Below are 27,219 nucleotides of genomic sequence, written 5' to 3' on the forward strand. Positions count from 1 at the left end.
TACAGCTTGGAAGAGAGACTTTGGGATGCGTTTTTGAGAGTTGAAGGATGATTGGAGATCATTTGAAGTGATCTTTAAGAGTTTGGTGCTTTAATCCCTAAAAAAAGCTTAGGAAGGTAATAATCTTCATTTATATTCTCCATTTTAGTGTTCTAGGATTTTAATTTTTTTCAGATTTGAAATGCCATGATGATTAGGCATTAAAATAAAGTCCTAATTCAGATTTAATCAATTGTTTATTAATCTATCAACAACATCCTTTGATATTGCTTAAGTTCAATTAATGAGTTTGTTTTGAAGCTCATAAAGCCTATGTTAGTGAAATTTTTATTTAGAGCTTTGGAAAAACGAAATTGATATCTTAGCTGGCTTACAATTATGTTTTGTATTCTCAAATTAAGTTAATCAATCAAAATAATAAGGTTAACAACTTCTCTTTAGTCAATTGAATGATTTTAAGTTAAGTTTGGAGTTCATGTGTTCTTATGATGATTTTGAATCTAGATTTGTATATGAACTAGTTTGTTTATCAATTCATTTCACTAATCTTAGTTTGGAATTATCAATTAGAATCACAACTTTGGAACCTACTTTCAGTTATTGATGATTAACTCTTTGAAATGAAGTTTACGAACTCCTTTTGGTTAATGTTGATCTAAATCAATTGGATCATCTTGTGCACACCAATTGCTCGATGAAAGTCCTCACTGAGATAACTCTTCTACTACATTAGGCATCATTGTCACCCATTAACAACCCTCATGTATTTGGAAGCCCTTTCTTCTACACTGATTCTGTCTTACCTTATTTTTCACCTACTTATTTTTAAATCCTAAAAATGAGGCACCGTTTGTTACACAAGACATGAGAGACCATGATCACATGTACTGCAATAGGGAAGTACTGTACTGCATTAGGACAGGAACTGATGTCAATGAGACAAAAATTGCAACCTTTTGTCCCATCCAAAAAGGTAGAACAGGGTGGGACAAGGATGCGCTCTCAATCTATCATTTGTGCAAAAGACATAAATGCCCTCCAATTCAATCTAGTTTAATTTCAAAAAGTCAAAAACATTCTTCAAGGTAATAGCATAAAAATGAAAGTATGTTCTTATTTATGTAAAAAAAATAAAGTATATTTCACAATTTTCCATGTTATATATTGCCAAATGTAAGTAGTTTGTTATTATGGGTAAAAAACAAAACACATCCCATTTATAAAGAATCATACAACAAAAAGATAAGATAGAAAATTGATCATCCAAAACTGTTTGAAACTTTGAATATTGAGTTTTCATCCCTAAAGTTTCATAATATTGAGTTTTTTCGGGTTCTTATTTTGTTATAAAGTAATTACCAATTAAGTCCAACAAAAATTAATGATAAACATATGCAATTTAATACCAGAGCATCATACTGCATTCGATCCACACCCATGACTCCATGAAAGCTTCATGTGAAATGATCTGTGCTGATTCATTTACTCTCACTGTCATAAAGATCTGATCTGAACATGTTTGTCAAGAAAAAAAAACGACATGCCAATAAAAGAGCAAAAACAAACATCTTAAAATAAGAGCAAGCTTTCAAAAATCAAAACATAAAAATGTTCATAAGCAGATAAACTAACTTACCTTGAAAAATAAGTTGAAGAAGATAAACTAATTTACCTCAAAAGCAGGTTTAACAGTGTAAAGAAAAGAAGAGAAAAGGATACACCAAGTAAGTTCCATGAGCAACAGCCCCAACCAAAACTGCTGTGAACAATCGATCCCTCAAAACTGGCTTGTGTCTCAATGTAAGTCGAACTGAACAGAAAAAAGAATCATAATTTGATTAAACAAAAGCCATGAAGAAGTTAAACGAATCAATACAAACTTCACAATCACATTCAATATTTTGCCAAATCGTTTCATTTTGGAATAACAGGATGAGACAATTGATGTCAGACATAATACAACACCATGAAAGTTTAAGCTTTACAGATACCATTAGAATCATGTCGATCTTCAATTTATCGAAATTCAATGTTTAGAAACGGAAATATTACAATCGAACTATAATTTAATGAAACTAACCAGAAAAATCGACAATAAATTGTATAAACTTACTGAGAGGGAGAACAGGAGCATAAATCAGGGGAACTAAAAACTTAAACGGAGCTCCTTTACTCTGTCGCATATAAACAGCGTCGCTACATTATTATCAACAGAAACAATTGAATTAATACACGAACGAAGCAGTAAAACCCTCTCACTTTTCCTCGCCTGACTATAATTAATGGATCAAAAAACATGAAATCAAAGGAAATTACCCATCGGCGGGTTGAGAAGATGATGATGACGACATTGCAGGGGGGAATTCTAACGAAATCAAATTTAGGGATCGCCGATGGAGATGCCTCCGATCTACCTTGCTTACGGCTCCAAAAGTTTTTTCGAGTTTCTTTGCTCTTTCTTCGAGAAGAAAGTTACTAGGGGTGTTATTTTTGTCATCTTTGACGTCCATCAAAATATAATGTTTATAAAATTAATTTTGAATAAAAACTAAATATTTTATTAATTTAAGACAAAACATGCAAGAATATATTTATGGTTAGCTATTTGGTCCAAAAATATTTAGACTAGTAAGAGGTTCAGCTTTTTATTTTGGTGTGAGTTTATCAACTTATTTTAAATTTTTTTATAATGATGGTTTTGTTTTTATTTGTTTCTTTTTCAGTTTTATTTATTTATTTAAATATTTTTCTGATTAAAAGAAAAATAAAAAAGAGATTTCTCTCTCTCACATTTGGGTTTGTCTTTGATAAACACTCAAGAACATCTTCGTAAATTCAAGAATACTCAAGAACATTTTTGTGAACTCAATAAGAAAGGAGAGAGTCGTTCCCTCCAAACCTACTGTCACATCAATTTTTTTTTCTCTCTCTCTCTCTCTTTTTTTTTTTTCATTTTTTCCAACCCACAACACATGGAAATCTTATATTTCTCAACTCACTCAAACCACTCAATTAAAAGAAATACAAAACAACTAAGATACAAGTTTTAAAGCACATGATACAAGAGAAAATAAGAGAGAGAAAGCAAAGAGAGATGACGAAGTGGGTTAGTGAAACCAATTAAACAATCCGTTGAATCGGGAGTGGTACCGATGATAACTCTATTGCTAATTAAGATTTTACCTTTGATTGTTTTGTATTTTTTTAATTGAATGGGTTGAGTGGGTTAAAAAATATAGGGTTTCTGTGTGTTGTAGGTTGAAAAAAATGAAGAAAAATAAAAGAAAAAAAGTAATGTAGCAGTGGGTTCAGTGGATTGAGAGAGAATGACTCCCTCCTCCCTAATATCTTCCGCCACCCACCACCAAGTCTGCCATCTCTATCTCCACCTAAACTTTTTCTGCCACTTCATGTCCATCTAAAAATCATTCTAGAAACAAAAACCATACACACAATCTAGTTTTGTTCTTGAGTTTGCCCCTAAAAATCATTGCCAGGTTTGAAGCCTCATCAAGAGCTCAAGAGCATACACTCACATTCAAAAACACATTCATGATCCCCATATTTGATGAATACACACACGAAAACAGATTTTATGAAGGGTTTTCGGATGAACACATTCAAGAATAAATTTATGAACCCTAGATCTAGATCTGAGGAGCACACATGAACAAAATTAGATCGAGTTCATGGGTTCTCGGGTTCATCATAAAATCTATGAACGAACAAACCCCTTGGCGGTTGATTTCTTCTTTGTCCCTGTCTATGTTTCCTGCAACTTCAACACCATTTGCATGCTCCTAGATGGGTTCGTATCTTCAAAAAGCAACAACAAAACCAATATGATTTCTTGTTGCGATTGGATCTCAAACCAAATTGGTTCGGATATAGAGGCGGGTTTAATAAATAAGAAAGCCCTATCTATTTCCATTTATGTGTTTCACTAACCTTTCTCTCCTTTCTACTCTCGGCGTCACCGAACAACACCCTTTGATCTTGTAGCGGGGAACTGTTTTTCCTAAAAAGTACCTCCGATCATCACCGTGTGCCCCCCAAATCTTCACATCCACTATTAACAACGATCTTATTCCAGTTTTTAGTTTCCTGTCACATGCTCTGTTTTACCTTCAAAGAGTTGGGTTTCAGGATTTAGAGTCATTGGCTTATCAAGATTGTGTGTTGTTGGTGTCGAATGTGGATAATATGTTGATTCTGAAGTTGGATTACTTGACTAGACTTGGATTTTCGAAGGGGGAAGCAATTTAGATGGTTATGAGGTGTCTTGGTTTGTTTAGTTTTAATTTTGAGAATAATTTCAAGCCAAAATTTGTGTATTTTGATAAGGAAATTGCACCTAGAACACCTTCTTTTTCTTCATCACCATCAAAAATTACCAAAAAGCTTCAAGATGTCAATTTTGGAGGCTATCGTTGCTTCAGGTCGAAAGAAAGGTGATGGAGGCTGAGGGTGAGCAAACTCTAGTCATCACATCCCTTAAATAAGGCTTAAAACCCAAAATATTAGGGTTCGCATGATGGCCGTCGCCACGTCATGGTATGGACCTTGTCATGTGGTAGTGTCCAAAATGATGTGCGTTCTCATCGGGTGAGGCAACATCGTGGCCACCTAAAACCTCAAAATTTAAAGTCTCAAATGCCATGAAATCAAAGGAAGCATATACCTAGAATCAGTGTTACATTTTCCCCTTCCTTTCCTTTTCTTTTGTAGTGGTTGGACTTCGGGTTTCGGATTGGAATTGGTTCGGATTAGGGAGAAAATGGGGTTTGGGATTGGTATTGGGTTTGGAATTGTTGTTAGGGTGGGAATTGGGATGGGATTGTTATTGAAATGGGGTGAAGTTTTGTGATGACATTTGTTATGAAAAAAAAAATTGTTGTTGTGGTGACGTTTGGAATTGGGTGTACATTGATGGAACACCACTATACATCGGGTTTGAAGAGAAAATTATGGCTTCTAGTTGTGGACGGTAAGGTGGTGGTGACGAAGAATTATATGAGAAAATGTTAGGGGTGGTGGTATTCAAGAATGTGGGTTGTTTGGAGAGTTGTTTGAAGCCATTTTGAGAGAGATGAAAGAAAATGGTAGTAAGATGTTTGATGTAGTCGAACTCGGTAGTAAGATGTTTTTATTTATAGTGGTAAAAGAATATATATATATATATATATATATATATATATATATATATATATATATATATATATATATATATATATATAAAAGACCATGGGTTATTTTTGAGACAAAATTCTAGCACCTCATTTTATTTACTTTTGTTTTCTTTGCTTTTGTCATTTTTATTAACTTTTGTCATTTTTATTTTCTAAAAAAAGTTTAAATAAATAAAATAAATATTTAAAAAAAATATAGATTTTTTTATTAACTTTTATTGATATAAAAAATAAAAAATAACAAAAAATAACAAAAAACAAATAAAATAATAAAAAATAACAAAAAAACAAAATAAATAGTTTTTTTATTAACTTTTGTCATTTTTATTTTCTAAAAAAAAGTTAAAATAAATAAAATAAATATTTAAAAAAATAAAAACAATCAACGTATTATAATATTAGATCTCCACTCCTCTGACTTAATAGCTTAATTGACTCCAAAATAATGTTAAAGAGGTTTGTCAACCATCATACTCCCTCCTTTCTTAGGCAATCCATACAATAACAAGAATTTGGTCTGGACAGACGACTTTGTCCTTCGCCATCCTCCTTAATGTTATCTTCACTACATCACTCTCAATCGTAATGATCTCAATCCTGATGATGGGACAACCATTGGTCGTCTAAGGATGCTCTCAACAATCATATCTCTAAACCATGAAGAACCATCATTAAATAAGGAATAGAAGTAACCATCTCATTTCCTCTTAATATCCTCTTCTTTCACTAAAACTTGTTAGGGTGTCATCTTTATTATATTTTATGTTTCCTAAGTCCTTTTTCCTTCTCTCTCTCTCTGGATTTAGTATACTTGTAGATTCCATTTTCTCTTTTTCTACCCCAATCTCTTGTACATTTCGTTGTATGTCGTAACCTTTGTTTTAACAATTGTTTTCTTTGCTTCATTTTTAGCGTCCATGTATCTTTTGATTGCCCTCACTCTTTCTTCTTCACTACATAGTAAAAGCTCTTTGAAGCAAAGTTTGTTTTGTCTTGACCTTAGCTCGTATCTCGTTCAACCACCATGATTTTTTATGCTCATTGACATTCCATGTCGACATCCCAAGGGTGTTTTTGGCCACTTCTTTGATAGTTTCGACCATATTATTCCATAATAGTTCTGCATTTGTTGCGTGAGTGGCTCCAATATCCCCTTATGAAATAACCATGTCCCTAAAATCCTCTATTACCGCTCCCATTAAGTTTTTCAAAAGAATCATAGGTTTAGCTACTTTCACTCCCCTATGTGGGCTCCTACCCAAGTGAAAGACCATGACTATATCAATCTCTGTTGCGATGCACAAAACTCATACACAAACACATTGCAGTCAATGCACACTCATTGATCTTGTTTACGAACCAGAATAAAGTCGATTTGGGTCATGTCCCCCACTTTGAAAGGTAATCAAGTACACATCCCTCTTGTTAAAGGAGTTTAAGATCATCATATTATGCGCATTTGCAAACTCAAGCTTTATTTTATAAAATAATATCGTTTAACATTGTCAACTAGACTCTCATTCATTTAATTAATTGTTTTTTTAATTACTTTTATTTATCCGATGATGCGGATTTTCATCTCCCGAAAACTACCCATGTTCGAATCCAGGCACTACTCAACCCTTGTAGCCATGAAGGTTCGTCTGCAGTGACTCTAGGGCATGAGACAAAACCTCATGTTTGCAGCAGGGATTAGTCGGTGCACGAAAACTGACTCGAAAACCCTCGTTAGGGAAGTTCCCTTTCAAAAAAAATATGCTCATGATTTTTTTTTCTAAATTCATAAGTTTGAATATACTTGCAAATTCAAGACCAAAATTAGTAAGTATTTTGGAAGAAAAAATAACCCTGCAAATTTAAAGGTTTTTTTTAGCAATTTAAATGTTTATCTTGTGATAAAATATGAAAATACGGCTATATGCGTATACTCAAATATGATATTTTAGTGAATAACTCATTTAATCTATTTGATTATATAGACTTGTTAAAACATGTAAATAAGTCATCAACCCATCAAAATAAGGAAATTGAAAGAAATTACTATTACCCAAGGAACAACATTTACACCTGTAACATCCCAAGTTCAGAAGCAAGAGTCCGGGGGTGGAAAGTGTAACTTGGAAAGGGTGGACTCGGCGAGTTGGAGCTGTAACTCGTCGAGTTGGAGCGTGTGTAGATCATGTGATTAAGTGGCCTGACTCGCCGAGTCGGTGGCTGGACTCGACGAGTCAGTGCTGGAATGAGAAACCCTGAATTTTATGGTTTGCACCCTATTTAAAGGACCTTATGTCCTCATTTCAGTCCCCTATTCCCCCAGAGAGTTCAAGAAAACCCTAATTTTTGTGTGAGATTTCATTGTTGAGGAGATTGGAGCTTGGAAGAGGAATTTGGTGTAAAGAGCTTGAGGAATTAGAGGCTAGCATCAAGGGGTTTGTGTAGATATGGGATCTACATAAGTTTGGGCACATCTCAAAGGTAAGAAGCCATTATCTTAAGCTATTTCCTTTTTGATTCATCCTTGGTGGTTGATTTGGAGTTCCTTAGCTTGTTTGAGATCCATTTCGGGTTTAGAGGCTAGATATGAGGTTGCAGCTTCAGATTTAGGTTAGTTTTGAGCCATGAAAGCATAAAGCATCGTCCATGGGGCTTGATGGAGAGTATCCTTGTCCTAAAACCTTCTTCTAGCTTGTTTGGAGCCCATTGTGCCTTGCATGCACGTAAAGTTGGAAACTTTACGTGTGAATCCAACCCTAGAAGTCCATATCTATGAGTTAGAAGCAATGAAATGGCCTGGAAACGTCTGAATAGGGATGTCTTGTATGGACTCGACGACTTTGTTCTTGGACTTGACGAGTTGGGTCGCAAACCCTAACTCATCAGGTTGTGATGCGGATCAGTGAGTCAAGTGGACTCAGTGAGTTGGACAGGATAAGACTCGGATGGAAGGACTCGACGAGTCATGGGGTGACTCGGCGAGTCGAGTCGGGAATGGTGGGATTCTGAGTGCAGGAACTCGACGAGTCACTAGGTTGACTCGACGAGTAGGGTCAACCAGGAAGGTTGACTTTGATTGAGGACTTTGGCTTTGACCAAGAGTTGACCAGTTTGACTTTCAAGGGTATTTTGGTAATATTGGTGCTTATGATTCTAGTTCTTGGTAGTGTACGGTGGTGGAGTTCGTGTCGGTGGTCAGAGCAGCTGATCTTATCCTTTCAGTCGCTAATTGCGAGGTGAGTTATCCTCACTATATCAATAGGGTCTAAGGCACCAAGGCCGGCCCTTTATCGGATGAGAATCCGGGTATTTGTTTGATATGTATTGATTTGCTAGACCTGCATCCTGGTCAGGGTTGGTCCAAACGTATATGGGGGCCAGGGCAAAAATTAAAAAAAGGCCCCTTAAAGACAAAAATAATAAAGATTCAAAAAAAAATATCATTTATTTTTCACTGTAAACACATTCAATTAGCAATAACAAGCAAACCAATTTGTTAATCTTTTGAGCTAGTTTGAGTTTGAACCAACTTTAGGCTCTAAAAATCATTTAGGTAATAACTTTATATATATATATATATATATATATATATATATATATATATATACACACACACACACACTACATAGCCCATAAATTTTGGCCCCTCTAGAGACGTGGGCCCTGGGTGGCTGCCCGGGTTGCCCACCATCCCCCCTAGGATGGTATTATATTATGTTAGTGATCTGGTTAACGTCGGTATCCTGGTATATAGGGTAATGTTATGTTAGTGACCGGTTAGGTCGGTATCATGGTTAGGATGTTGCTATGATATATGATCTGCTAGATCAATTTGTTTGTCTTTGGACTGTTATGTGATTATCTGTTATATATGCACATGGTTGTTTAATTGGGGTTGGGTTGAGGCGGGTCCTGCTTTGTGTTGTAGGCCAACATACCAGGGCGGATCGGATAAGTCGAAGGCCCATCGAGCGGTCTGGATAGGTTGAAGGTCCCAAGAGGGCGGTCCAAACGTGCCGAGGCTCGAAAATTGGACCAGACAGACTGAAGGCCTGGTGCGGGCGGACCAGTCATACTGTAGACTCAAAGAGTGGACCAGGTGGACTGAAGGCTCGGTGCGGGCGGACCAATCATACTGTAGACTCGATATGCATGGTTTTTCTGTATTGTGATATGATATGAGTATGGTTATATGTGGTTGGTATTTTGGGGGGTAACTCACTAAGTTTTCGGGCTTACAGTTTCAGTGTATTGTTTCAAGTACTTCAGGAGATCGTGGCAAGACGAAGACATGATCGTACCGCTCCTCATTTTTATGCTGATGTTTCTAGGATACTCTGATAATAAACTAATTGAAAACCTTTTTGTAATAATTAATGGATTTGGGTTGTTTTTGAAAAGTTTAAATTGGTTGGAAAAATTTTGGTTGTTACAACACCCTTGATTAGAATGTTACGATGGCGTATCATGTTAGATTTAAAATTTTTAATTTCAATTTATATCTTAAATGTTGGGAAATTATCATAAAATTCCCATTATTTTCGGAAAAGTTTCACTTTAGTCCTAATTTTTTTGTGAACATTAAAGTCCTGATTATTTCATTTTGGCTCAAGTTAATAAAAATTTTTTTTTTTTTTTATCTTTTAATAGGAAATGGCATATTATCGTCTAAAATCAAATAATCGGGACTTTTCTATTCAATTTTTTTTTGAACTAAAGTGAAACTTTTCCGAAAATATTAGGATTTTTTGACAATTTCCCCTTGAATGTTTGCCAAAATAATAATCTTTCATTTTATGGTTGAATTCTGAACTCCGATCTTTTCATCTATAAAACCCAAGGTTCTAAGACTTGTGCGTGCCGCCAAGCTTTACTAAAACACCTTCTTAACTCATATATGTGTATAAAATAGAATAATAGTTGAAAATACATATAACAAAATTAATTATATACAAAATAGTCGCTTTAAGTCACGCCTTACAAATGACATCGTTCACTAAGGCTCGGACAAGTTTGAAGCTTGACATTGCCGCCAAGTCACGCAAAACGTTATTTGAAACCTTTGATAAAATCAAGTTTTATCATACCTTTCTTGTTTATGGAAAAACGCTTTATCTTGCAACAAGTCTTATTACAAAGGATTATCTAATATTTAACCATTAACTATTACATAGTCTCTTTACATAATTTTATAAACAACAATTACACATTATAAAATCGATTTTGATAAACTTTAACAATTTACAAAGAAAAACAAAATCAATTTATAGGTTTGCAAACACCAAGTATATACGGTTTACAAAATCAGATGTGTAAGTAAATCCCAAGCTTTTACAAAACTGCCATATTTTTTTTAAATCTATTTTCCCAAATGTAACCCTACTTTCTCAAACATGAATCATCTTGAGAATAAGGGCATTCATGTCTTTTGCACAGACGAGTCCATATCCTATATTTCACTTTTTCTTTTTGGTTTTTTGGATGGAATACAAAATGTCACTCCTAGTCCTACACATATCAAACATCATACGTCATATTCTGTTTATGTTATGTTATTCAATGTTTTGTCATGTCTTCTTGTCATGTCATATCATGTCCTGTACCAATAAGCAAAGATAACAACAATGCCAAGTAAAAAAAAACTGTATTTTTACCTAAAGTAAAACCTTTTTCCAACATCAACTGATTCTGCACGTGTCACATTTGTCCAACATCAACTTACTGATGCAGAAGCAAAAGGTGTACAAGCAAGCAAGCCACTACTTTGGCCCTGGAAAATAAAGGGCAAGCATCAATAATTCATAGATGCTGTTCAAAAACGAAAAACCAGAAGTTCTTTTAATTATAACAATAGAAGCAAAAATGTACAAATACTTTTTACAATTATGTGAAGATAACTCAATTTACCAAGAGAACGAGAGTGAAAAACATTTATTTTTTTATCCATTTTGACTGTCATCTATTACAAGTATTACTACTAGCTGAAGAAATTAAGTTTTTAATCTGAATCAAATGCTCATCATTTGATATATGAAGCAACATACGAAGATTTGTTACCATTGTTTCTTTTTCCCATGTTAAAGGTCCCGATGCATGTAATGCCTCCATTGTGCATCGATATGCATTCAACTCAAGTCTATGGATTTCATCCTCCAATGACACACACCCATCATCATCATCATCATCATCATCATCATCATCTTCCATTTCACAAACAGACTCTGCATCACTATCACGCCTTTCAATATCTTCAAAACAATCAGATCCATTATAGCTATTAATGCTACAACTGTCACTAGAACTCATGACACTTTCAACTTTACAAGAATTCGAGTTTAATGTCTTAAACTTGTCAATAACAATCCATTCACCATTTTGAAAAGATTGTGGCACACGGAGTTCTAATTTGGTTACTTTGAGCTCTTGAGAAAATCCAACTAATCTTACAACAAATTGTTCCATATTCAAAGCATTCAAAACAATTGCCATCTTCCATGAAAGATTGTGAAAGACTTCAACTACATCACCAGGAACACAAGATTCTGGGAGTTCTAATAGAGGGGGACAAGGTCGAATGGATTTCTGAGATATTTGTTGCACATCTTCTTTGTTGGTGAAACCAGGGTAGATATCATAACTCACAGTATAATTGTCTCCATTGTTGGAAAATATCTTAGCACAACGCCATGAATGGTGACTAAATTTGTCATTCACAAACACCTCCACGATACTTCCTTTCTTGTATTTCATGATGTATAAGATTTGTCTTCTGTCCCAAATTGTAGTCCTTCGAATCTGTTTGAAACAAATTCCAAACATAAGTCAGATTTTTATCTGATTAGTCGAAATTCATAAGATCAGAACTTAGGCGAAGGTATTAGGATAGTTCATATGTCAATTTAAATCATCGAAACGTAGAGATTAGCGTCAGAACAGTTAATACATCGATTTTTGAAACGAAGAATACAATCGAAATCTCAAAAGAAACTAATCGGAAACGATTAAATCGCTATATGCAATTGATTCACTGACGAACTTAAAACAAGACCAAGCATCACTACGAAGTCTTAAACATAATAAATCGAATGACATTATAGATAATCAAGAGATGCTAGAACTTATAACGAATAAAATTTTCAAAAACGAACATGAAACATCATACAAGAAACATAGGTGTGGGCATCGGCACAGTTGATATATCGATTAAAACGCAGAACACAATCGCAATCTGAAAAGAAAGTAATGAGAATCTATTAAATCGTAAAGCAGATTCATGATTGATGGTAGTAATACCTTCTGAATGCGAGTTTGCTGTTGCTGATAGCAGCGTTGTTGTTGTTCGAAGAAACAGGAATTGTGGGAGGATGTTGCCAACAGCACAAGAAGTAATGAGGAAACAAATGACTTGTTTGAGGAAGGTTGGATTGTTATTGTGCGCTTGGTGTGTACTCCGCATCTTTCTCTCCGTTTATTTATTTTTATTTTTGCTTAATTATCGAGCAAGTTATAAAAATGAGAAAATTGTAAACATAACTATTTGGGGAAAGAAAGTGCAACTATTTTTCTTTTTACCAAATTATCACGAATTTTATACTATTATACTTATTGCAAAATTATCTAGCGGGATTCATAGTACTTTACTATTTTACTAGATTATATTCATCTTAAACGCAGAAAACACATAAAAATATATATAATTGTCTATAGATTATTGGTGATTTAGTCACCAAATATATTTTAGTGTAATGGATTTAACAAGTGTTTCAAGAATAGTGTTTTAGTTATAATACAAGTTAAGAGGTGTGGGAGTGCACACTTGTATTTACTAAACATTGTTCGTACCGAACCCTGATCTACAGTACAAGGACTAATCTGTCATTCTTTAGAGATGCAAATTCAAGGACTAATCTGTCATTTCTAAAAGATGTAAATTGTTCTCATTTATCCGTTGAGTGGATAAATCCGGGAAACATAACGACTTGGTTGAAACACAGAAAAACGGAAAAACGCTTTCTTCTTTATTCTCTCTCAAAATTGATTCTGTGTTTTGTGCCTAAAATCAGAATCGTTTCTTCAGGAATTATCCTAGTTTGGATTTCGTGATACCCACGACAATTAGGGTCGAAATATCAAACAAGGAAAGTGTATCACAAGATTCCTGTTTGTGATCCAGATTTCCTATAACCCAATTCGAAATTCCCCAACATAGATATTGCATAATGATTATAAAAAAAATATATGGTTATTGGTATTATTGAAATGTGTAGAAAATACATTGAAAACGATAAATATCTGTAATCATCGAAGGACCTCTTTATAGACAACATTTTTTGTTTTATTATTTGAACGACCTTCCTCGTCTCATATAGTTATGATATTGTTATATAATTATAAACATTTTAATCAGAGGTTCATTCCATAATTATGTTACCTAAATTAAACATGACAAAATTGCAAGAATGGTCCCTGTGGTATGTCAAAATTAACAAGTTTGGTCCAAAATGAGTTTTGCTCGCAATGATGGTCCAATAGTTTCGTTTTGTTGCGAGTTTGGTCCAATTTGGTTTGAACTTTTTTGTAAAGACGATTTTACCCCTTATTATTTTATTTTTCATTTTTGTGTTATTACCAACAATTAAAACATAATTAAAAATAAAACAAAAACAAAATATCTCCCTCCCCCCTCTCTCTCTCTCTCTTAATGACGATCCCCTTTCCAAATCCCGCATCCATTCAAGAGGTAAGAACAAAAGTTCTAAAATTTCATCAATTTGTGTCATCAGATCGTGGAGGGTTTGGCAGTATGTTTCTTATGATTCAAAACTTGACATGAATTCATCTATGCGATTCTTTCTTTCTTTCTCTCTCTCTCTCTCTCTCTCTCTCTCTCTCTCTCAGAAAAAATAGACAAAAACCCTAAAAGTAGATAAACACACATTTAAATTCACATTAACCTTTTGTAAACTCACATACAATCGATTCACAATCACATTCATCTCCACTCTTGTTATGAAGCTGCTTTATCCTCATGATCTTACCAACTCCTTGATTGTAAATCCTAGCCCCAAATCGCTAATATGTTATTCTAAACACCAAGGTCGTTAAATCCCTAATTATCAGATGGAAGAACACCTGTTTTTTCAAGTTCATCACCTCATAGATGTTGGCCACTCATGGAAGAACACCTTTATTGCTCCATCTAGTCATCATCTTCTTCACCCACCTCCATAAACTTTAATAATCGACATCCCCTGTTGTTGTTTACTACACCAACAAAAATATAAAAAAAAGAAAAAGAAAAGAAGTCATGTTCTTGTTTCACTGCATATCGATCAAGGAGAAGGATATGCATATCGGTCAGAGTTAAAATTGAGCAAACTTTCAGCTTAGCCCTAGTCGTCGCCTCTCAAATCCACCAGAAAATCTATTCAGCAAAAAATCGATTCAAGACACACATGCACACATGTTCTAGAGGTGAAGCAGGTGACGGTTTTGGGATGAGATGGTGATGGTTTGGGTGTTGCGATGTTGATGATTATGTCAGGACGAGGGATAATGAACACATGTTCTTGAGGTGAAGCGGGTCAAATCTGTTCTCCCAAACTCCTCAACCCATCACACAACGATCAAAAACGCGATCCACAACGGAGCTCTGAACTCAATTCGTTTATCCTTTGTCTCCTTCGTCGGTAAAATCGGAGGCATTAGGGGGGATCGAGAATCGCGTGGATGAATTCACGTCAAGTTTTGAATCATAAGAAACATACTACTAAACCCTCCACGATCTGATGACACAAATTGATGAAATTTTAGAACTTTTGTTGTTACCTCTTGAATCCACGATCTAGAAGATCGTGGATGCGGGATTTGTAATGGGGATCGTCATTAAGAAAGAGAGAGATTGAAAAATAAAGTAATAAGGGGTAAAATCGTCTTTACAAAAAAGTTCAAAACAAATAGGACCAAACTCACAACAAAACGAAACTATTAGACCATCCTTGCGAGCCAAACCCATTTTGGACCAAAATTGCTAGTTTTGACATACCACAGGGACCATTCTTGCAATTTTGTCTTTAAACATATATATATATATATATATATATATATATATATATATATATATATATATATATATATATATATTGTATTTTTACTAATCTTAAATCTCTTATTTTTTCTAATAACCGTAACGCTTTTACTAATTGTATTTTTTTTTACAAATCTCCTAATATCTTATAATTTTTATCATACTTTATAATTTTTCATAACTATATTATTTTCAAAATTGACTGTCTTAATAGTTTTTTTTCAGTCTATTCAATTTTATATTTCATTGTACAACATCATCGTTTGTATGTATTTTGAAATTTCACTTTAAAAATGCTTAATGTTTAGACCTTGATATTAATACTCGTGTAGTAATTATGGAATATATATCTCGTTTTAATTAACATTTACTTCCTTCATTAAATCAAATTCCTTATTAAACGGATATATTTTTGGAAGTTAATAATTATAATGGGGCAGCATTATCTAAGATGTAAATGCTTGATATATTTTTGGAGGAAAAAAATCACGATCATTAAAAAAATTCATATAAAGAAAATACAAATTTAAATTTGGTGAAATTATGGATGAAATTACTGGCGGAAATTATTTTGTAGGAAGTTGTATTTTGTAAAGTATAATAATATTACAAAATTCGAAGTATGTATATTTGTTGTGTAAATTTATAAATTTTATTGTTACTATATAAAGATAAAAAAAAAGTAGGTTGGTATAATTTCAATGATATTTTAAAATCATGCCAAAATTAACCGGATTTTTATGACATAAAAATTAAAAAAAAAAATCATAATCACCTCTAATATATAAAAGTAACATTTTCATAATTAATGTCAGTTCCCAAGATAGTTAATTTATGTTTTGTTAAAGGTACGTAATATCTTTTTGTGTTTATTTGAAAAGTTTCCGAAAAGTAGTTAACTGATTTCATGTAATTTGTGACAAAGAAAATCGAAATATGTGAATACATATTTGATATAGGAACAAAAAAATAATCGAAAAAAATATAAAAAACGAAAAAAGGTACTGACCTTCTGGTGCACAAGAGCAAATGTGTTGAAACAGAGAATGATGATGAAAGTTATAAGCAATAAGAATGATGTTGTAGAAGAAGGTTTGAAAAAAGAAACAATTGAAAATAATTGTGAACCGCGGATTCAAAAATGAATCGTATATGTATGTGATAATTTGAATAAGATTTATTGGTATTAATGATTTCCTAATAAAAATAGATTTTATATTAATAGTTTACTAATATAAACGAATTTATATTAGTGGTTGATATTAATGTCTTGATTGAAATGATTTTGTTAGTAATATGTTTTTAAAATTAACCATATTAAAATTTTTATAACCGGAAATTCAAGATTTAAAATATGGAAAACTTTTATTGGAATTAAATACATTCCATTTCAACGAATGTAAGTTATTGTTTAACGATTGGAAAGCATTTATTGGAATTAAATACATTTCATATGAGGAAGATGATGTCAGTAATTTGATCTAATGGTGGAAAAAATAAGATTGAAATACAATTAAGGGTCCAGATTATTTAAGATGATGTCATAAGGTTTCTCTTTTAATAATATTTAGAGATAGAATGAAAATTGTTTTGGTCGAATTTAATAAACTAATTTTGTAATTAAATTAACAGGTGGGGTGAGATATTTTGTGAAAAAAAATTGTTTAATGTTTAAGATTTGGAAAAATGCTTAAGATCTTGAGCCATTGGGGTGCTTAAGAGGGACAAAGTAGGTAGCCGCATAGAGTCTAATTTTTTTTCTGGAGCCCAATTTTTATTATATATATAAGACTTACCTTTTTTTTTCTAGCTCGTCCAGAGCATTTGAGGATATTTAAATCCTCAGGACCGGTCATGTCTTGAGTTGGCCTAAGATGTTTGGATCGGTGATTAATTGTAAATATTGATAATCAAGGTTCTGAATAATAAAATGTTCGAAATTCAAGTTTTGTGATTGAGACAAAGTTAATGTTACGATTATATAACACTAAAGAAATGTTCATAAATGTTTTTAAGTGCTCAAAAAGTGTATAATTCGGTAGTATGTTTCAAGATGAATGTTGTGTGTCCAAAGTATGCATTATTGTAAAGAAGTTTTAAGAAAAGAGTGTTGATGCAAATATACTCAAAAATGTGTTTGTGGTGACTTGGTAAGACATATGGAAGATATGGTTGATAACTTATTAATCCATGTTCAAATCCTGGTACTACTCATCCCTTGTGGCCATGGAGATTCGTTTGTAGTGACTCCAAGACATGAGACATAGCCTCATGTTTAAAACAGGGGATTAGTTAGTGCATGAAAGCTAGCCCAAAACCATCATTAGGGAAGTTCCATTTCCAAAAATAAATAAATGCAAAGACACAAAGATGTACGGGGAAAGCTTTAATCCTTTAGGATCTCCGACACAAAAACATCGGGAGGTGACAATGTCAAGAATGTCCAGAGAGAAAGTGGGAGTGAGAGTGTGAATTGTGAGTGTATAATGATGAACTTGTCTTTATATACAATGTAGACATAACAAAATTTCCTAAAATCTTGGGAAGTTCTTTGATTTTTGCTTGACCCGGTTTTTGGTGAGACTTAATGTCTATTCTTGTTGACGACATGATTAGTTGACTTAGTCCATGCCTTGTGAGATAAGTATTTAGTCCTAGATAGCTTAATGATGTGCACAAAAGTATCCACTAATTTTAATATTTATAACCTAACAAACTTAGACTATCTATGCACTTATAGGCAGTATACCTAGTCAGATTACAGTATAGCTTAGGTAAGTCGGGTGTCGATCACAGGGAACTGTGGTACTAATTAATTTACTTACTATTAAATTAACCTAATTATTAACAAGTTTAAAAGGGGTTTTATCTGATTTTACAAGATCAGACGAACTTAAATCAAATTCAATAAGTAAAAACACACTCTTGTTTAGTTTGAATCCACTTCTTCCTTATGGCTAGCTAATGATTACGGATTATTAAGTTGGTTTTTAGTTGTATTAGTAATTTAGTTCTAACTTTACCAATAATTAACTAATTCATGTCAAACCATGTATGTTCACACATAATTAAACACAGAACTAATTATGAATGTAAATATGCTATGTAAGATTTGTTATATAAACGCAATTATAGTCACAATACACGTTCTCTAGCACAGCTAAGCTTATTTACTCTAATTAATAACTAAGATTGGTCAATCCTAGCTCTAACAATTCAATGTTCACTAAATCATTAGGTAAACAAGTTCATGCAGTTAATGGTCACTAAGCTACACAGAACATGCAATCAAGCAATTAGAAAAACAAACATAAGCATGCTAGGTAATACCAATCAAACACAAGCAATATTTACCAACTAAACCTAATCCATAAAAATTGAGCTATTCATAAGTTGGAAGCTTCATCTAGCTAAACAAGAGTAGCTAGATTCAGCTGCTCATCCTAGCAACTAATAAACCAACACAAATTGAAGTAATAGAAAACATGTTCTTAATTAACTAAAATATAGACCTTTACTCTTTTTGGTGTTGAAAACCTTTTCCAGAACCTTTCTTTCGCTCCAAATCGCCTTCTAGAACTCCTTCCTTCAGCCCAAAAGTGCTCCCTCTCGTAATGATCAGGAACACTTAAATAGACTCCAAAATCCCGCGCCACGTCGTGGCTATCCAGGCCACGTCGTGGGCTCCAAGTTATCCGTACCGGGCAAGGATTCCTCCGAATCGTGATCTTTATCTTCTAGAATCCTCATGCCACGTCGTGGGTTTAGTAACTTTCGTGGATTTATTCATTTCTTGTCTTCCAAGTCTCCCATGTTCTACATATTGTCACTTTTGGTCCCTCTCTTCGAAAATCCTTTTAATTGACTGAAAATAACAATTTAAAGTCATAAGTACCATTATTCTAAACATATTATCAACTTGTTAATAAAAATGTACTTAAATATTGCCTAAAAATAGGTATAAATATGGCAATATCAATTTAAATGAACATTAAAATACGATCGTAATCCCAAGATGTTGGCTTGTTCAAGATCTTGGGTCATTCAAGATGTTAGTACATGTTCAAGATGTTAGACATAATAAAATAATGTTATGAAAATATCACCCATAGCAACAACATTATCTCAATCCTGTTAGAATTTGGTGAGAGGAAGGTAATAAGTAGGAAACCATTCAGGTAGTGTGATTGGTTTCGAAGATGACCTCTTTCATAAGAGAGGAAAGGTGAAAGTGAACTCGAATCTATGTTGGGTGAAGATTTGCACATGAAAAACTTAGTCTACAATGGAAGAAAATAAAAAAGCAATAAAGGCAAACAATGGTAAGGATTTTAAGAACTATATGAGAATAAAAAAGTGAAAGACATATAATACAAATAAAGTAGAAAACCTATACAAGTAAGTAGCAATACAAGCTAAAAACACATAGTTTGATTGTAACACCATGTTTCGGTTCATTTATTAATTCGGGGTCGTGATCTGAAGATCGATTATCATATGGCTTTGGGCTTTAAGGGAGGAAAGGTTTAGACCCAACTGGATGTGGGTAATATATGTTATGTGATCCAAGCCCTCGATTCGTGTTTTGGAGTCAAAGGGGTAATATAGGAAGAAGTGATGTTTCGGGCTTCTTGCATGAATTAAGAATCTTAGTTTGATATGGTTTTAGTCAATAGTAATGAGATAGGTTTATGGGGATCTTCAATAACTTTTTGAGCATATAAAGATCTTCGAAAATGAAGTTGGGGCGAAGAAGTTATGCCCGTTGGAAGTTAAGATAAGAATGTGAATTTGTGTGTATGTTGGGTATACGTGGCATGTACATTGGGTGTACATCATTAAAGGCGACGTGATCATCCTTGAATACATAGGCGTACATGTCATGTACGCTGAGCGTACTCATGTAGCTCCTAAACCTTAGTTTTTGGGTCTTTGACCCTATTTAAAGACCTTAACCCCTTAGAAACCCTTCTTATTTACAACCTCGATCCTCCCCAACCCTAGTTTCAAAACCCTAATATTTTAGAGCTAGATTTTGGACCTTTAAAGTGTTCTTGGTGCCTTGTGGAGGAAGGAGCAGTTCATCTTTTCGGATTGTTGTGGCTAGAGCTTGGAGATCCAACACTTTTATCATCTTTGCAAGCTTCTGGAGGTATAAAGCTTCAAACTTTATGGATCTTTAGTGTAGATCTAGTTTTGGGTTATGTTTAAGCATGTTTTCGTCCCATGGATTGGATCTTGTGAGTAGAAGTTACTCCTGAACCTTTGAGCCTCATTTATAGTCTTTTTTGAGGTCACTAAGTCATAAAAATCGAATCTTGATGTGTACATCTCTTCCATTCATGAGTTAGTGGTCCTTTGGTGAAGATATGAATCTAGGGCTTTGGTTTGGACTCCATTAAGCCATGAAAAGTCATAAAGTTAGGAAATTTATGACTTAAGATGTCCCTTAGAGTTAGATATGTGAATTGGAAGAAAGGTTTTTTAGCATTAAGAGCTTAAAGTTGAGTTTGGGAAGCAACGGAGTACGTTGGGCCTACCCTCCTGGTATGTTAAGCGTAACAGGTTTAGCCCAACTTCTTATCTGCTGAAGCCCAACACTCTGGGCATAATGGGGTGGTACGATGGGCATACTCACCCGAAGGCCATTTTGGGCCTTGGGTCATTTTGGGTTTGGGTCATGGTTAGATGGGTCAAGTAAGGGAAGGGTAAAATGGTCTTTTACCCCTTAGCATTATAGAATATGATTCGGACCTTTGAATATGGTTTATTACCTTAATTATTGATTAAGGATGATTTTGGATATGTTCACTATGAGGAGCCCTTGTATCAGCCGCATGGGTGTGATTCAGTTATCTTTAGTTCGAGGTGAGTCTCTTCACTGTACTCGTGGGTCGAAGGCACCAATGCCGACCCACTAGAATGTGTTGTGTAGGATCATAACTGACTTTGTGGCTCTTGCATTGTATGTTGGGTTGGGCCCATTGGCATGGATGTAGGCTAGGCCCATTTATATGATTGGGCTAGGCCCATTGTATGTTGGGCTAGGCTAATGATATGATAGGCTAGACCTATTTGTATGTTGGGCTGGGTCTATTAATTAGGAAGGACTAGGCCTATTATTATGGGTTGGGCCCAACATGCGGTCTAGGCCCAAATGCCCAATGATATGTATGGTATGTGGTATCATATAAAGGCATCGTCAACAGGCCTATTATTCACATCTTCACCCTTCTTTCTCTCTCAAACTTATCTCTAAACCCTTCCCAACCTCTAGTACTTCCCAAGTGCTAAGAGGCGATTCCTGGAGCGCTAGAAGGCTCCGAGAAGAAGAGCTTTCAGCTCGGAAGTTCTGCCCCCGCAGAGCCCGGTTCCTAACCAAACCTCCTAGTAAGTGAGTTATGTTTACCCTACTTTAAGTATAGCTTATGTTTAAGTTCAATATCGTTATTATGAACTTATAAACAATATATACTATAAAATATAATATACAAAGTGTTATTATAATATCTTTTAACTACTCACGGTATGGGGAATCTGGTTTGAAGGGCCGCATAGGGTTGTTGGATTTTAGAAGTGCTATAATGCCAAAATAGTACTACCTTCTAGTGTTTCATGTCTGCCCCTGTCTATAAATAGTGGTTGAAAATTATTTTTTAACACTTATAATACAATAAAGCTCGTAGATAGTTGCAATAAATATTAGACTAAAATCTAGCAGTAATGATGTCACAATTACGAATTTTGGAGCCTTGTAATCACAACACTTATAACAATTATGAATCAATAACATGAAAGCATGCATGATTGTAACGCCCACGTTTCCAGACTAGACATTATTATTGATGTAATAGTCTAGGTTAACCCTTGTAACTCTTTTTGAAGTATTAATGATGAAATATTTGAGTATTATATGAATTATGTGAATTATCTGTTTATTTTCTTAATTATTATGATTTAATGAATTAAGAATAAAATAAGCGTCAAATTTAAAGTTTGAGATAAGCCCAATATCTTTGCATAAAGATGTAGTGGTCGAAACAAGGATTCCGAAGATATAAAGAATGCAGAAATCCGAGTTATAACGAAGAAGTTATGACCTGTTGAAGTTTCGCAACAGAACTGACCCGACACAGCGCGACGTAAATAGTGAATTTACGTTAGAGCGATATTTGGCCTTAGCGATCTAAATGAAAGTCGTAAATACGTTAGACCGAGAGTGTGCATAAAAAGAATGTCTAAATCTGACTTCGTATGAGGAAGTTATGATTTTCTGAAGTTTCGACTTGGCAGTATGCAGCCCGAATACTCGATTTGAGATCGAGCGGTTTTTAGCAGAAACAATCTAAACGAGAATCGAAGATCTTTTTGTTAGTAGCGAAACGATGAAAAGTTAGGCGAGAACGGACGTCGGACGAAGAAGTTATGAATTTATAACGAAGTTTTCCTGTCCCGGCCTTCTATAAATAAATAATAAAAATAAAAGTAAAAATTAGCTGATGGAGTCTGAAAGTTGTAGAGTATGGTCTCACCTACGCGTGGATATAAAGAACGTCGAAAACGGAGCTCGTATGCGAAAGTTACGCAATTTAGAAGTTTGACGAGTCAAATTACGCCGAGCGTAATTTGAGTACGCCCAGCGTACTCAGAAGGGTGCAAGTTGTCTGACCAATACTCGAGTGCCACCAAATGACACATGCAGTGACGTCGATGTACGCCCAGCGTAACCAAGTTAGACCCAGCGTAATTGAGGAAATTACGCCCAACGTAATCCCAGACCCAGCAGCCTATAAATAGAAACTGAGATCAGCCATTTTCTCTTGTTCAAACTCTTTCTTCTCTCTAGTTTTTGCCTCGATTTGCGTGCCAATCATATCCCAAAGCCCCGGTATCATTCCCGATCCCCTAAGCAAGATCCGAAGCCCCGAGGATCCCGAAGAGCGTTATTTCCGAGCCGAAGCCCTGCCCGCGAGGAGCCCGGTTTTTGTGAAGATCTTCCAGATCTACAGAGAAACACTACTTCTGCAAGCCGTAGTGCTGTCTGATCATCTTCTGATCAGGTGAGTGTGTAGTCATTTTCTTCTAACACATTATTATGAAGTATTTTTGATGAGATTTGTAATCGAGTTTAAAGATCACTTTATGTAAGAATTAAGAAAGAAGAATCACGATGAACAAGAGAGTAAATATAATCTTTGATCAGCTCATATTATGCTTTCTGATTTACAGAGTATAACAGAATTCTATGTAAAGTGTGTGAAAAGTTTTTTTTTTCACATCGTACAGACTCCTATTTATAGGCGTACAAAAGCATAATAAAATACTAAGGACTAGACAATAAAGCTTCGTTAAAATGCCTTAGTAAATATAAAGTTACATTCAAAGACACAACTTACGAAGACTAACAACCCTTCGTAACAAAAACAATACTTCGACATATTACAATACAAACCCTAACAATCTCCTCCTTTGGAATAAAGGTCGAAGTCTTCATGAAGTAAGTAGTTGTACAGCATACATCAGTACTCTTCGAATTTCCATGTACCAAGAGATAACTTTCTTTATCTCCTTCTTGTCTCCTTTTGAATTCTTCTTGCAATGATTCATACGAACAATTAAGTTCGTATATTGCGAGTTTGTATATCTTTCTACTTCAGAGGTTTGAAACAAGAATCTCTTGGCCCTTCCAGCTTTGTCTTTTCCAGCGAAGACTATCCCCAACGGCTTTAAACAAATTTCTCCGTCTTTGTATTTCTTCAATTCCACCTGCTTCTTTGTAGTAGCCATTGGAGCAGTGATGTCGATGCCTTTGACAGTAGCAAGCTCGATATCAGTTTGAGCTAGGCATTCGAAATAATTTTCCAAGAAAACTTTTATATGCCTACACCCAAGACTGAAGACATCATGTTCTGTTTCTTGGAGATAAGAAAAGGACTTGTCTTTGAGAATCAGTGCAACATTGATGAGATCATACGTGTTCATCAATGGAAAGTCAGCTATTGTGAACTCTTGTATCTTCCCACTTGCCCTTGTCACCACATACTTCAAGTTTTGAAATTTTCCTTCGAAAATGACATCCTTTTTTATGGATATCACCTTCTTAATCTTCTCCAAGTACCATACTTCTTCTTGAGCTTTAGCTAACACAGCATGAAATCGAATTTTCATCTTCTTTCCTTCTTTGACATCCATATTCTTTGACTCTGCTTTAAACTGTGGCATGACGAACATCATCTCATTAATCGGAAAGTCGAGTTGCCCATAATCAGTGTTTGTCACCACATAACTCTTCTTAGGAATCTTCTCAAAAGAGTACATATGGTCAAACATCACTCTTGATTCGATAGTTTCATAGTTGAAAACTTTCGAAGGATCTCCCTTGTCGACATTCGAACCTTCAAGAGCTCTTTGTCGCATAATGCTCTCCACATGCCTCATTCATTCCACTTCAGCTGCCACCTCAGCTTTCTTTTCTTTGTTTGTCTTCTCAATCAAGACTCCTTTTCCTTTGTCTTTCACATTCGAAGGAGCTGCACCCTTTGATGAAGAAACATTCGAAGAAACAACATTCCCAATTACAATACCTTTTGTACTAGGTCTTGGAATCGGAACCGTTGTAGTCACAGTCGAAATGACTGGAGCAGCTGAAACAATTGTTGGTTTGACTGGAGCCTTCGAATCTTCTGGTTTCATCTCATGTTCCCCAGCCTTTGCTTGAACACTCTTTTCTCCCCCTTGCACCCCTGTGACAGTAGGTGGGGCATCTGATACACTTGGCAATAGGCTTGAGATTCGAAGTAGCGGAGTAAGATGCTTTTGAAGAATGGCTTCGAAATGAAGAAATTTCTGAGATAGAAATTCTTGAGAGATAATCGAAGAAGAGGATTTCGAAGAGATTTCTTTGAGTTCCTTCAGTAGATTCACCAACTCTCCGAAATGTTGAACTTCAGTTGCTGAAAGAGAAATCATCTGTGGGTTGAGCTGTTCAAACATCTTGACACACTGAACAACTGCATCACAAATGATGTCAATCTTCTGATGTGCAGAATCATACCCCTGGTGAATAGTTTGAACTTCCTTCGTCATTTCTTCACGAAGTTCTCTAATCTGCATATTCACATCCTCTCTAACCTTCTTCACCTCCTGTACGAAGAGCACATGACGCTCCTTCGTAACCATCTTCAAATCTTTAACTTCCTTCAGGAAATCAGTTCTAAGAGAATTGATTCTATTCTCAGTAGAATTATCAGACTGATCAGTCTTCTCTAAAATCCGGCTTTCTGAATCACGAATGAGCCCTGAAGTCTTCGATAGCAGCCTGTTTTCCATCTCCTTCATCAATGAATCAACTTCCAAAAGATTGATTCCAGCACTTCCGACATCTGCTTGAGATTGCAAGATTGAATTCAATTTGGAATTCAAAATCTTGAACTGCTGCATCGTCATTAGCATATGATCCGGAAAATCTTCTTCTGTTTTATCAAAAGAAAGGTCTTCGAAAGTTCCCCCAAACCCTTCGTTGTCGGTTTCTTCATCAATTGCCATTGTTTCAGCAATAGGTGATGAAGGATGTGGTGGTTCAGTGGATTGTGTTGAGAAAATGGTGGTGAAGGGTTGATCCATGATAGATTGGAATGTAGGAGAATCGATGGTAGAAGTAACCTGTGCTAGAGTCGTTGATTCTAGAATCTTGACGTCAGCAGGTTTCGAAATCTCAGTAGATTGAAAGATTTCGACTTCTTTTGGAATATCATCTTCAGGGGTTTCAGGCACACGTTCTTCATCTTCGACACGTTTGGTTTTCTTCAAGAACTTAGCCATTTCTTCAGCCCTTCTCTTTTTCGAAGATGGAGACACAGGAGCTGGAACTTCACGAACTGTAACCCCTTGGTGAGTAACCTGCGTTTTCTTCACCAACTGAGACTTTCGCTTGATCTTGATTCTTCGAAAAACTCCCGTCTTCGAAGGAATCGTTTCCTTTGATGGAGAGGCTTCAATTACTGGTGTATCAGCAACTGATGTCAAGACCGGAGACACCTCTTCGACAGTTGTAGAAGTAACAATGAGTGCCTGATTTTGTTCGTCTTTCACCCCTTTTTCCGAAGAGTCCCCTTCCGTCTTCTTGGACTTCTTCGACTTTTTCTTGACTTCATGTTGTAACATCCCAGGCACAACTGTTGTGTCAATTGATTGTAAGTATGACACCAACACTTTGTTCGTAGGATCCACCTTCTTTAACATTGCATCTGGAATTCTGGCTATTGAGGTAAAAATTGCGGGATCGTCATGTACTTCCTTCGGACTCCCGTACATGTGGAATACTGCTTTTTCTTCGTAATCCGGTACCTCGATCTTTTCCTTCTGATATACATATTGGACAATCAAACTCAAATATCTGGCACAAGAAATTCCCTGTTTGGCACTCGTCTTCGAAATGCTTGTAATAAACTCTGTCCACAACTGCTCAGAGTAATCCACCTGTAAGTCATAGTATATCCCTGCAACCATTGCGTATACATCCATTCTTCCTTTGTCTAACCCCACCGTTCTTCCAGTAAGACATTTGAGGAAGATGCCAAATAAAAAATTCCAAATGGTTGGTAGACCTGACTTCTTGAAATCACTTATACGTGTCAATGGAGGTTGGTGACCCATCTCATTGAACATGTATACTACTTGCGAAGACGTGAGTTCATCGTATGGACCAGAATTTGGAATTCCCAAAATCTTGCAAAACAATCTTTTGGAAACCCTAATTCGCGTATCAGTAACCATGGTGAATTCCACGCACACGGTTTCTTTGTTGTAGGAAGCTGTAGAACCGACCTTCGATAACCATGACATTGGTGCATCAAATGATTGGAACATGGCTTTAGACAGAACAGAGTTCTGTAAAGCAACCACCAGCATCTGTAGTTCTTCCGGATATTTCGACAAATCCGATTCTAC

General features: G+C 35.1%; 2 protein-coding genes across 2 annotated transcripts; both read right to left on the minus strand.

Moving 5' to 3' along the window:
• Window positions 1-1,255: 1,255 nt before the first annotated feature.
• Window positions 1,256-2,498, minus strand: LOC111883843 (uncharacterized). Its single transcript, XM_023880171.3, has 4 exons — window positions 2,317-2,498; window positions 2,114-2,196; window positions 1,720-1,810; window positions 1,256-1,509 (listed from the first exon to the last, which is right to left on the minus strand). The coding sequence occupies exons 1-4, from the start codon at window positions 2,349-2,351 to the stop codon at window positions 1,479-1,481; spliced, it is 240 nt and encodes a 79-aa protein (XP_023735939.1). The 5' UTR covers window positions 2,352-2,498; the 3' UTR covers window positions 1,256-1,478.
• Window positions 2,499-10,697: 8,199 nt separating this feature from the next.
• On the minus strand, window positions 10,698-24,708 carry LOC128127259 (uncharacterized). The gene is made up of 7 exons (XM_052765707.1): window positions 24,389-24,708; window positions 23,939-24,298; window positions 14,407-14,447; window positions 12,477-12,670; window positions 12,346-12,411; window positions 11,241-11,978; window positions 10,698-10,953 (listed from the first exon to the last, which is right to left on the minus strand). The coding sequence occupies exons 1-7, from the start codon at window positions 24,706-24,708 to the stop codon at window positions 10,897-10,899; spliced, it is 1,776 nt and encodes a 591-aa protein (XP_052621667.1). The 3' UTR covers window positions 10,698-10,896.
• Between the last annotated feature and the right edge of the window lie 2,511 nt (window positions 24,709-27,219).

This window comes from Lactuca sativa, chromosome 7 (genome assembly GCF_002870075.4).
Source record: "Lactuca sativa cultivar Salinas chromosome 7, Lsat_Salinas_v11, whole genome shotgun sequence".
NCBI lineage: Eukaryota > Viridiplantae > Streptophyta > Magnoliopsida > Asterales > Asteraceae > Lactuca > Lactuca sativa.